The sequence below is a fragment of the Dryobates pubescens genome, chromosome Z, assembly GCF_014839835.1.
Source record: "Dryobates pubescens isolate bDryPub1 chromosome Z, bDryPub1.pri, whole genome shotgun sequence".
NCBI classification, from domain to species: Eukaryota; Metazoa; Chordata; class Aves; order Piciformes; family Picidae; genus Dryobates; species Dryobates pubescens.
In genome coordinates, this window is record NC_071657.1 from 96,768,588 (window position 1) to 96,780,952 (window position 12,365).

The window sequence follows — 12,365 nt, forward strand, 5'->3', positions numbered from 1 at the left end:
CTCTACCTAGGTTACCCAGGGAGGTGGTGGAGTCACTGTCCCTGGAGGTGTTCAAGAAACTTGTGGAGATGGTACTTCAGGATGTGGTTTAATGGTCATGGCGGTGCTAGGTGAATGATTGGACTCAATGATCTTAGATGTCTTTTCCAATCAAAATAATTCTATGATTCTCAGCCAGGGACTTCAGCTTATTCAGAGCTGACTCCTCTCACCTGTATCAAGATGAACCATCCTCTGCCACAGACTATTCTGTATCGCCCACAAGCACAGGGAAAACTTACATTAATGCAGTCAGATTTAGTAATTTTTTTACTGCAGATTCAAGGTAGGATTTTAAAGCAAAATCCATATGCAGTTATCAGGTACAGTATTACCTCTGGCATATTGTATGAAACCACATCATCCCTATTACAATATACTTACATTCGTATGAAGTTCTCATCAAAACATTCCATAATACAGCAGGCATTTTAGCACAGCACAGTAGCACTGAGGTAGAAAATTGAATGCTGGTACACTGAAAATCAGACATTTAGGCTGGGTTTGTCTTTTGGTTGCTTTTGTATAAAAAGACACACAAAAAACCTCAAACCAAGGAAAAAAAGATAATAATTGAGCCCAGTGCTCAAAATACAATTCCTAATGCCTCCTTTAAAGGAGTATGAGCTGTCACTGAAAAGCATTTGGAAAGAGACAAAAACAGTTCAGCCCATTATGCTGAAGCCAAAAAAGCCAGCACAAATTCTACCACCCTTTCTCTGTTTCCCATGTATGATTTGTTCCTCAGACCATGCAAACACTGAAACTCAAGAATGTCCATTTAAATGGGGGGGTCTAACTGCACTGTGGGGTTTTGGGGGGTTTATCTGACTCAGTTCCTGTTACGTTTAGGTCTCATCTTTTACCACAGCCAGCACTACAGCAGCCTTATCTTCCATCTCCACTGGACACTGAGCACTGCAGCTTTAGGCACACCTGCTTTCACAACAACACATTCAACACATTTTCATTAAGCACACATTTCACTTCTGTATTTCTGTTCAGCCTGTCACAGGTTCACAGCATGGATTTTGTCACTGGACCCACAGCAGCTTTCAGCACTGCAGTATTTTGATCACAAATTGGAGGCTTTGGGTTGGACTTGGTGATCTTTGAGGTCTCTTCCAACCTTGGTGATTCTGTGATTCTGTGCTTATTCCTTGCACTCCAAGTATGTATTGCAGTACTGTAGGGGAACATGGTGCTGACAGGAAGGTCTCATGAGGCAGGATTTTTAAGCATCAGGAAAGTGTTGGGATTGTAAGCCTTTACTCCTCCTTGAAGTGAAGCACTGGAAGAGGTGTAAAGGGATAAAGTTCCTGTTACTGGATAGAAGGCATCAGATGCAGGCTCCAGCTAACAGGTGAGATCTGGAGGAAACTGCTATCTGCTTGGTGTTAGCAAAAATGTCTCAGGAAATGGCAAGAGACATACAGCTGCCCGTCCACAAAGGACACTGCAGTGTCCCTGCAATGGCTGGCAGCATCAACTCTCTGGACAAGAGTTTCCAAAAGCAGTTCCAAAGATTGTCTTTGGTAAAGCAGATACGGTTTACAAGGCAGTCAGCAGCAGTCCACCCGAGACGCCTGAAGACCGCATCCTTTTGCACTAACCACACTGCTTGCATTCAACCCTGCTCGTGACAGCATCAGGAAAACAATGGTAATGACAGAGAAACAAAAACTGGGTTCAAACACATTTTGAGCACATAAAGGGTTAATTACCTTTAGTCTCCAGTGCTCCAGTAACTTGACTAGCTAGAATGTGGCTTGCCTCTTTCCAATGACATGGACTAATCATCTTGAAGTGGGCTCTGAAAAGTGCATTGCTTCAAAATGTGCCACAATCACAGCTGACCATGGCAGAGGCAGCAAAGATGAGAAAGACTGCTCCCACTGCTCGCATGTTTTGTTCACAGAACACAGCAGAAAGCAGAGATGTAGTCTGGCTCTCCTCATGGGTAAAACTTTCCATTAATTGAAATATATAAACAACAGAAACACAGCTAATCAACAACCAAAAAAAGATTGTCCAAACCAAAGCAGTTTGAAATGAACAGCACCAAGGATATTGAGGCACTCTATATAAAACTTCAGTACCTAAGCTCAAACACAAATGGTATTCCAGTGTCAAGTGAGTGCTGAAACTGCATCCTGATACTGCTTCACAGAGAAGCTATCAGGAAGTTGTAACTATTCAAAAGTACAAAAATAGATGAGAAGTTCAACAGTTAAGTAAGAAACCAGTTATGATTAGTTAGCATTATTAGACTAGTTAGCATCATTCCCTTGAATCAGTGCATTAAGTCAACAAGTATTTTGCTGCTGACCTCAGTGGAAGACGAACTTTTACCAGAGACACTGTGTCATTATTGAGCTTGAATTTCCAAAAATGCAAAAATAGTCCCTTTGCCAAGATGCTATTGCACATTTTACCACTAGGACAAAATCAGAGTAGATAGTACCTGCCATAGTGTGTAAGGCACATGTTCAGTGTTCTGGGAGGTGAAGGGTAAATTGTGAAACCTCAGAAGGGGATACGTACTTCCTTGCAGGATTGTTCTTCTGTCAGTAGCTCCACAACACATGACAGCATGTACACAGCAGAGGATTTGATTCTGTTTGAATGCCCTGTCTCCAAAATGAGTTATTTGCTTCACTGAAAGCAAATATTAGCCCTTTGCCAGGAGCAGGAAATTCTGATAGGCACTTCCAGACATAACCTAAGCCTAAAGATAAATCAGCAGATAAACTGGCAGCTACAGAGTTTTTGCACTTTGGATTAAAGGTCCTGCATGCAGTCTGCAGACACTGAATGCTAGAGTTCAGCACCAAATGAGGAAAAGGAAAAATAAAATAACAACAAAATTCTTGCAGCAAGAGTATTTTACCAGAATCCTTATACACTGTCACTGCTGTGCTAGTGTTGTCAAGGTGAATTCTAGAGTTCTTGTTTGGTGACCCAGATGAACGCCTGTCAAAATAATCACAGCTTTGTTTCTTTACTACTGGCTCTGAACAGCCTTCAGATCAAGATGACACTGTTGAGATTAGCACCTTGGCAGTTACAGGAGGAGCTGAAAGTTGTTTGAAGACAAATGGTGGTTCAGGACCTTTACAGCAAACTTAGTTCTTCTGAAAAAGTAATTACATTAAAAATATGTAATCCATGACAGAACATTCTATTTTACCTCTGTCAGGGGGAATAACAAATATAGCATACACGGGGTGCACTCTAAATGTATGGGGCCAAATTCTGCCCTGAACCAGGTGGAAATTTTGCTGAAGCACTAACTGTAACTCTTATTTTATGGCCACTGTAACTAGTAAGATTTATATTATTCCACATTGTTTCGGGTATTTGGATTCCATCTAACAAACTGTGTATCATTTGACCCATAATAATTAAGTCTGATAAAGAACAAGTCAGTCAACAATGTATACTCTCTTTTCCATAATGCATCAACCAGCATGACCAAAACTGGCCATAACTATACCCAATATTGATTGCGCTTCAAAGTTGGGTTTGTTTTTCGACAGTATTGGATCATTTCAGGATCAAGGTTTAACCAGCTGTTCTGCACAGACTGTTCCACAGCTGGAGAAACGACTGCAGGAAGAAGTTGCTCATGTCCTGCTGCCACATATGTTGAGGCTGTATTGCTCTCAAGCCCCTTCAGCAGAGGAGTCACTGTAACACTGGGTACTGTCAAACTTCGTTCCAGACATGGATCTGGACTGTTAAGGGCTGCATCTGTTTGACTTTTGACAAGTGGTTTTGTCTTCTCTTTCTTACAACACATCAGCAAAATGCATACAGATATGACAGCAACAATAAGTAGCACAGATACCAAGACCAAGGGAATAATATACCAAGGGTTGTTCCCTTTTCCTGACTTCTCTCTGGGACTCCTGGCATTAACCTCGGTTGTGGTCTTAGTCCCCAAGGAGCCACTTGTTTCCATTGCTAGACTTAGCAAAGGACCTTCCTCTTGTAGATTTCCCCAGTGATTCTGCCTTGGCCACATGGTTGGTTCAGTCTTCTGTCGCGCTGCTATAGGCTCTTCATTTTGAAAGGAGGTTGGTGCCTTGTTCTTTGAGGTAGTGTGAATGTTTACATTGGTTGTGCTGGTTATGGAAGGCACTTTGGTTGTAAAACCCTGCGCAGGCGGAGGACTGTATGGCACAATGGAATAGTGAAAGTAGCCGACTGCAGGCTGCACAGCATCTGCCCTGAGCACAAAGGTGAATGAGTCATTTAACAGATCAATGCCCGTCATATTTGTATCTACGTCCAGAAGCACAACGCCACTATCAATGTCAGCTTGGGTGAATGTCTGAATATCTTCAAACAATGCATCATTCATGAACCTTTTCCTTACAATTCTTCCATGAGATGGAGGCACTATAACATCAAATTTAGGATTACTATTTGTCAAATTGGCTAGTTCAGAAGCATCCAGATCACTGCTTCTGAATTTATAAACTGCTTGATTTGAAATCTGTATGTCAGGTACAACTTGTACTAAAGGCTTCACTATGATGTTCAGCACCTGTCCTGTTAGATTGCCTTCTCCAGTGAAAAGCATAAACTCCAGTACTTCTTCGGATGCAGTGAGATTTGTCAGGTGGTAAGACAGCCTTCTTGAGTACAAATCTGCCTGTTCAAATTTAGTAACCTGCTGATTTCCAATCATCAGGTGCCCATATTTGAGTGGCTGAGTTACTTCATATGTGATATTAGTGCTTTTTCCATTTGTGACAGCTGAAAGCTGCACATTAGTAATATTGACAGATGTCTGGCCCTGTGGAAGTGCAACGCTGGTAAGGTTGACTAGGACAAGAGTGATGGGCACGACTTCAAGACTGAATAGTTTGTATAAAGGGCGATGTTTACCATCGGTCACACTGAAATAAAACACCCCAGAAGATGAGCTTCCATCCTGTACAAACCAAACGTTACCACTGTCAACATCAGCTTGCGTGAAATCCTTTATAGAGACACTGAGATTGCTTTTCATTGCTAAATAACCATTAGAGGGACTGCTAATAATGGTGTATTTGAGCTCAGCTGGAGTGTTATCTAGATCCTCAACTTTCAGATTCTCTGACTGCAGCACTGACACATCTCCTTGCAGGACTTTCAAGTGCAGCCTTTTAGTCTTCAGTTCTGGAGCGTGATCATTTACTGGAACAATAGTTATATTAAACACTTCCTCTAATACGTCACTCTGGGGCTTTGTTGCAGACTTGCTCTTTAGGTTTAACCAAACAGCAAAAGTGAAACTGTCGTTAAGCGATTCAGAATTATCATGCAGGTACACAATTCCAAATTTGTTCAGTATGTATTGGGAGAAGTTAGGCTTTTCCTTGGTAACATTTCTTTCTCCAACAATAATCGTGCCATGCTGGGGTAAAGATACAACTTGATACCAGACTTCATACATGGAGCGCTGCACCTCATGTAGCTTAACCAATAGATTTGAAGCATCCAAATTTGTTTTGTTGATGAACACTCTACCTCCTTCCTGGACTACGGCGCCTGGCAGAAAGGAAACGACAATCTTAGTACTTGACTATTTTCTAGTTGCAATGTTCTATATTGCCCATATTTTAAAAATAACAGTCACAGAGAATAGACAAGATTTTCTAATGATGCACAAATTAGGATTAAAGAAATTCTGCTATCTCAAAGCTCTCAACAGCATTTTCACCTGCTGTTATGGGCAAACAGAGAATACCCACTACAGCAGTGAGAAGGCTCGAACATAGGTAGTTAATCTCATTCCTAAAATGCCATGATGCAGTTTTCCAAGCCACCAGCTACACTACACTCTGTTACAAAAGTATTCTGGTCTTCAGACAGTGCAGAGAAAGTAGCCTTTGTTTTTTCATATTTGTTCAACAGAACCCTAACAGATTCAAAACAACCTGGAGCCTACACAGCTCAGAATCTTTACCTGTATTAGCAAGAAGACGACTGTTCTGATCATGCCTGGCAATTTCATATGAAATGACAATGCGGAACACCTGGAGGTCCAGAGCTGATGGTGGAGAGGAGACAGTAAATGTAAAGAAATCTTCTGCACTCCAGACATCTGTCTCGGCTTGTAAGTGTTCATACATGACCACACCTTCATCTACCTGTTTCAAGTATAGAAAAGCCATAGGTGTAAAAAGAGAATAATTTAAAATCCTGAATCATAAGAAGAGGGGGAAAAAAACTTAAGAACACTGTTTAAGAGATGCCTTTGTACCTTAGTCTATGCACAGTGTATTGAGAATCATAGAACTGTTCAGGTCAACCTGTAAGATTATCAAGCCCAACTGCTAACTCAGTACTGCCAAGACTACCACTAAACCATATCCCCAGAATCCTATGTATTTTTAAACACTTCCAGTGATGGTATCTGAAATCACTTTGCTGAGCACCCTGTTCCGTAGCTTCACAACCTTCTTGGTTAATAAATTTCTCCTAATATTCAGTCTTAATATCCCTTGGCACACCTTGAGGTTGTTTCGTCTTGCCTGATCGCTTCTTACTTGGGAGAAGAGATCGGCATCCACCCATTTGCTACAACCCCCTTTGAGGTATTTGTAGGGAGTGTAGATAGCAGTAAGGTCTCCCCTGAGCCTCCCCTTCTCCATGCTAATTCAGTTCCCTCAGCCATTCCTCATAAGGTTTGTGCTCCTGACCCTTCACCAGCCTTTGCTGCCCTTCAGACTGTGCTGGGTTGAGGCAGCCCCCTCTCTCCCCACCACGGGCAGGAATAAAACACTCAGACAAACGGATTGCAAAAGTGATGAAAGTTTAAATAGAAAGCAGTGAATGTTACAGAGAACCCAAAGCGCAGTGACAAAGAAAGATCCCAAAGCAAACCCAGAGGCATCCCATCCCCACCTGAGGGTACACCCGAGACCCTCAGGGCTCCTTCTTCCCCCTCCCTCTGCTGGGCTAGTCTCAGCTGGCCAGGTCTGAGACTGCCCATGCCCCTGTGGCCTTGGGCCTAGCCAGGCCCAAAGCCAGCAGACATCTCCCCCAGTTACCGGCTGGCGGAGGAGGAAGAAAAGAGACAGTGCTAGACTCGGCACTGGATCTTATAGTGGTGCAAAGAATTATGGTAGGAAACACACAATTTCCTGTGTCCATCCCTCTGGGCTGGACTTCTGGACACAGGAAGTGAACACACCAGGGGGGCACCCAGCTCAAACTGCAACACAGACCCAGTCCAGCACCTCAGTGTCTTCCTTGTAATGAGGGGCCCGAAACTGTTGAACACAGTACTCAAGGTGTAGCCTCAACAGCGCAAAGTACAAGGGGATGGTCACTTTCCTCATCCTGTTGGCCACACTACTTCTAATACAAGCCAGGATGTTACTGACCTTCTTGACCACCTAAGCACAGACCTGCCTCATATTCAGATGGCTGCTGATCAATACCCGCAGGTCCTTTCATGCCAGGAAGCTTTCCAGACACTCTTCCCCAAACCTATAGCATATCATGAGGTTGCTGTGACCCAAGCACAGGACCTGACACCTGATCTTGTCATATTTCATACAACTTGCCTTATCCCACCAACCTAGCCTGTATGTAGCTTGTATTGAGATTACCTAGCATTTCTATTTCTCTTATGATGGAGTCTGCATTGCCAGAAAAGGTTAGTTGAAGACAGGTAAAGCATTACTGGGCATGAATGCTTAGTAAAGGCCTTACGCAAAGAACAGCGCAACAATAATGATGAACAGGAGCTCATCTGGATGGTTCATTTAGTGGAGTATTGTATGTCTACGGTCCTTTCTGTGTAAGGATAGCAGTGGGGTTGGACTCATTGTCCTGAAAAAGCATATTAAAAACTGAAGAGCTTGAAAAGGGCTTTGAAGCAAGGTACTCATTCCATAGTGAATCGTGAAAGATTCTTGGCAAGAGACTACAGGAATCAGAAGAAGGTAAAATGATCATTGAAATATACTCTTATTTGAAACGGAAGAACTGATGGAATTGCTTATTGAAAATTTCTAAATTCCAGAAAAACAGGGATTCTTTGTACATTATCTGCCTTCACTGGTCTATAAACCATCACACTCAAGAGAATCTCACCAGTCTCACTATGAGGACTTGAGCTCCAAAGTACTGCAAAATACTGTTTAGTCTGAAGAAAAGGAGGCAAACCACAGTATTTTCAGACTAGGATTCTAATAATTTGGAACTACATCCAAACTTCAAGATCAATACCATAATACAATGAAACTGCAATCATACTAGAATGCTTACTAAATTTCATCCAGTAGATTCAGCACCTAGTCTGTTTGGTGCAGGAGACCAACAGCATCCTGGCCTGTATCAGAACAGTGTAGAAAGCAGGAGTAGGGAAGCGATTGTGCCCCTCTACTTGGCATTGGTGAGGCTGCACCTTGACTACTGGGTTCCGTTTTGGGCACCTCACTAGAAGAAAGAAATGGAAGTGTAGGAGAAGGACAACAAAGCTGGTGAAGGGTCTAAAGAACAAGTATTAAGAGAAATGGCTGAGGGAACTGTGATTGTTCAGTCTGGAGAAGAGGAAACTGAGGGAAAACCTCAATGTTCTCTAAAACTACCTGAAAGGAGGTTGTAGTGAGCTGAGTCTTGGTCTCTCCTCCTCAGTATCAGGTGACAGAATGAGAGGAAATGGCCTGAAATTCTGCCATTGGAGGTTTAGATTGGGTATTAGGAAAAAATTCTTTACTGAAAGAGTGGTCAGGCATTGGAATATGTTGCCCAGGGAGGTGGTCAATTATCCTCCCTGGAGGTGCTTGAGAAATGTGTGGACATGACACTTCAGGACATGGTATAATGACCATAATGATCTTACTTTGACAGTTGGATTCAATGACTTTAGAGGCCTTTTCCAACTGAAACAATTCTATGATTCTATGATAATTCACTCACTGAACTGAAAAGAAGACAGCTGTACTTCTAAAATCCTCATCAACTTCCCAGGAAACTACCGACCTGGCTGGCTTGTCCTAGTTTATAATCGGCAGAGAGATCTCTGTCTGAGCTCATTCTTGTTCTAAGTTTACTCTACTCTATGTAGCTTGCAAACACCCTGAAGGAACTCATTAGCACATGTTTCTATCGTGAATGTTTGAAAGGTGTGAAAAAAGGAAATTATAAAAACCCTGCTTCTACCACTGAGGAAGCACTTCACCAGTACAGAATCCAAGCTGTGAGTACAGAAAGAGCTAATCCTGAAATTACTCTAACAGCCCCCACTGAGATCACTTGGGAAACACAGCTTTCAGGGTCAGTTTTCTCAGAAGCCTCAAAATAATCCCATCTTACTGTCTGAAAAATGCAGACTAATGGGATAACTTTCTAGACCCTTTCTATAGGTTTATGCTTTCCCTATACTGACTTAATTCTTAATGGCTATTATAGGACAAAACCAAAATTGATACTAAAAGAAATGTTTGGGTTTGTTTTCCCAAAGCATAGCTCTAGAACTTCAAGTTGAAGAAAACATTTTTTTACTTCAGCAGTGTTCAGTATCAATCTTAATAGAGTTGGGATTTTGCTTGGTTTTTTTAGCCCATGATATTATCTGTGCTATGAGCAGAATGGAACTGGTGAGGATTTCTGTATTTAACTCTGTAATGACTTTAAAGATAATGAAGGAATTGTGGCTTGCTGCCCATTGAAAATACTTCTAAGATACCATGGAAAGTAGTGGCAAAGAAAAAAGCCTAAATGTCATGTCAATAAATACTGTGTTATTCAATTAATTTTCTTATATTGGCTGAACAACAAGGGTCCATGAAAAATTCTCTACGAATGCAACAGTGATTTCAAACAATTTTTTTCTTTTTCTTTGGCAATGCAGCGATAAACCACAGGGCAGAGGGATAAATTCAGGACCACAGCAAAAGTGCTAAATACTTTTATAATCTAGCTGCACAGTACTTTTCAGAAGTGAAATTTCAAGTGCCATAGCACAGAATGAAATCAATGAAAACCCTGAAAGCTAAAATAATACAGTTTCAATTCAAATCAGATTTACAAGTTTATTATTATCAAACAGAAATTGAACGTCTTATTCTCCATAACATAGAGAATGTTTGCAATAACAAAGTCATTTTTTCACATAGCTATGACACATTACACAGTGAAAGTTTATTTAGGATGTCTCTTCTCCAGAGAAGGGCCACGAGGATGATCAGAGGGCTGGAGCACCTCTCCTATGAGGACAGACTGAAGGAGTTGGGGCTGCTCAGTCTGGAGAAGAGAAGGCTCCAAGGTGACCTAATTGTGGCCTTCCAGTATCTGAAGGGGACCTCCAAGAAGGCTGGGGAGGGACTTCTCAGGATATCAGGTAGTGATAGGATTAGGGAAAATGGAATGAAGCTGGAGGTGGGGAGATTCAGGCTGGACATGAGGAGGAAGTTCTTCACCATGAGAGTGGTGAAGCCCTGGAATGGGTTGTCCAGGGAGGGGGTTGAGGCCCCGTCCCTGGAGGCATTTAAGACCAGGCTGGATGAGGCTCTGGCCAGCCTGATCTAGTGTGGGGTGTCCCTGCCCATGGCAGGGGGGTTGGAACTAGATGATCCTTGTGGTCCCTTCCAACCCTGACTGACACTGTACTATACTATACTATGATAGTTCTCTCCCTTACACCTCGTTCTCTAGCAGAATAAATAGCAAGCTTAGTTCTTGCTCCTTAATTCTACCTGCAGTAAGTAACTTAGCTCTTCTCATTTGAAGGGAAAACAGCCAATACAAGTATCTCTGACAGAGAAGAAAAGCTCAACTCAAATCCTTACACAATTTATGCAGTTCAAGGAAAAGTTAGCTATATATTAGTAGGAATTAAGGCTGTAGTGAATAAATGGCATGTTCTGACATGGCAGTGTCTGATAAACATATGGGAAGTTCATACCCATAGACAAAAGGAGTGAAATTTCAGACCTTTATCTGAAAGATTTTGTGCCTGACATGCTTAACTGCTTCATCTCACAAAAATCACACATTTTTTGAACAGAAGGGAACAATGTCATTGAACAGTTGCTTTCCCTCATAATGCAAGACCAATAACATAATGGCATTAGAACATATTTTTAAGAGAAACATTCTTTGTTCATCTTGATTTATAAAGTTCAAGTGGAGATTTGCTCCTCCACAGTCCTTGGTCAGGTTGTTTCAAATTTTTATGGTAAATAATGTCAACCTTTCTTCAAGGTTTTATTGGTCAAGTTTCAATGTCTGGTCAGTAGATTGTGTCATTCCGTTACATGTACGAAAGCAAACAACCACTTTCAAAATCTGTAAACATAGATTAAGACCAAATCATCTCTTCAGAATTCCTCCAGCAAAGTCAGAAGATTGAATTCCTTTTACATTCCCCACTTAGATTTTCTGAGAATAGCTTACTGCACACAGAACACAGTTATATTCAGATTCTGCAAACAGATGTAAGTAATTTATTTTCAGTTGCAAAATATTTTCCATCAAGTTACATGAGTAGCCACATTTTAGTCATTTCAGACCTCTATCAAAGTTAAAATACTTAAAACACTTGATATCACAGCAAATCAAATCAATGAAAGTCCTTTTGGGGACACCTATGAGAACTGTGTACAGATTCTTGGACTTTCATAGAGCAAAAGGCTACTCCTCCTGCCAAAAACTGCTGGTTAATGGCTCTAGGATAACTCTTCTTGAAAAATACTGTTACAAGTGAAACAGTGGAAACTGACAAGACTCTGCTAGTATGCAAGCTGAGAGGAATAAAGGCTTCTCCTGCATTCATTGCTAGATGCCAGATAATTAATGGTACAGCAAATCTGGATGATTGCACTGATGGGTCACATATGCCTGGTTACTTAACAGATGTAAATGCAGCAGACAAAGAACAACACTAAAATGCCCTTTGAAGTAAAAATCTAACCCTGAACTAGTTATTATAAAGTAAATGCTTACCATACACTGTGTGAAACTGAGGATTTCCTGAGTGGTATTACGTGAATTTACTCTGATCAGCCTTCCAAGTTTTGGAGAAGTTACAACAATAAAAGTTATAGTTCTGTTTCCTGCATTGTTTATATCATTGGTTACAGCTTTCAGATCATGTCGGGAAATAGGTTTCCTACAACCTAAAAAAAAAATTTCAGTTATAAGTAACACAGATTTGCAGCAGCATTTTTTCCCAAAGGACGAGTTTTGTAGACATAACTTTAGCCTTTTGATATAAAATCAGCAGGTTTACCCTTCTTCTAGTTACCTTCTACTTGAAAAAGCTGTGGAAGACTTGTAATCAAAAAGTGCATCAGTAAGGTGTACCTTTGTTTCACAAA

At 41.3% G+C, this 12,365-nt stretch overlaps 1 protein-coding gene across 1 annotated transcript in view; it reads right to left on the reverse strand.

Annotated features, from left to right (window-relative positions):
* Positions 1–3,489: 3,489 nt before the first annotated feature.
* LOC104296767 (chondroitin sulfate proteoglycan 4-like) overlaps positions 3,490–12,365 on the reverse strand; it is a 38,993-nt gene continuing 30,117 nt past the window's right edge. The window contains exons 8-10 of the mRNA XM_054178240.1: positions 11,992–12,164; positions 5,999–6,182; positions 3,490–5,580 (exon numbers count right to left, since the gene is read on the reverse strand). Coding sequence (XP_054034215.1) covers positions 3,530–5,580; positions 5,999–6,182; positions 11,992–12,164 — 2,408 coding nt within the window. The 3' untranslated portion in view covers positions 3,490–3,529. The remainder of the gene's footprint in view (positions 5,581–5,998; positions 6,183–11,991; positions 12,165–12,365) is intronic.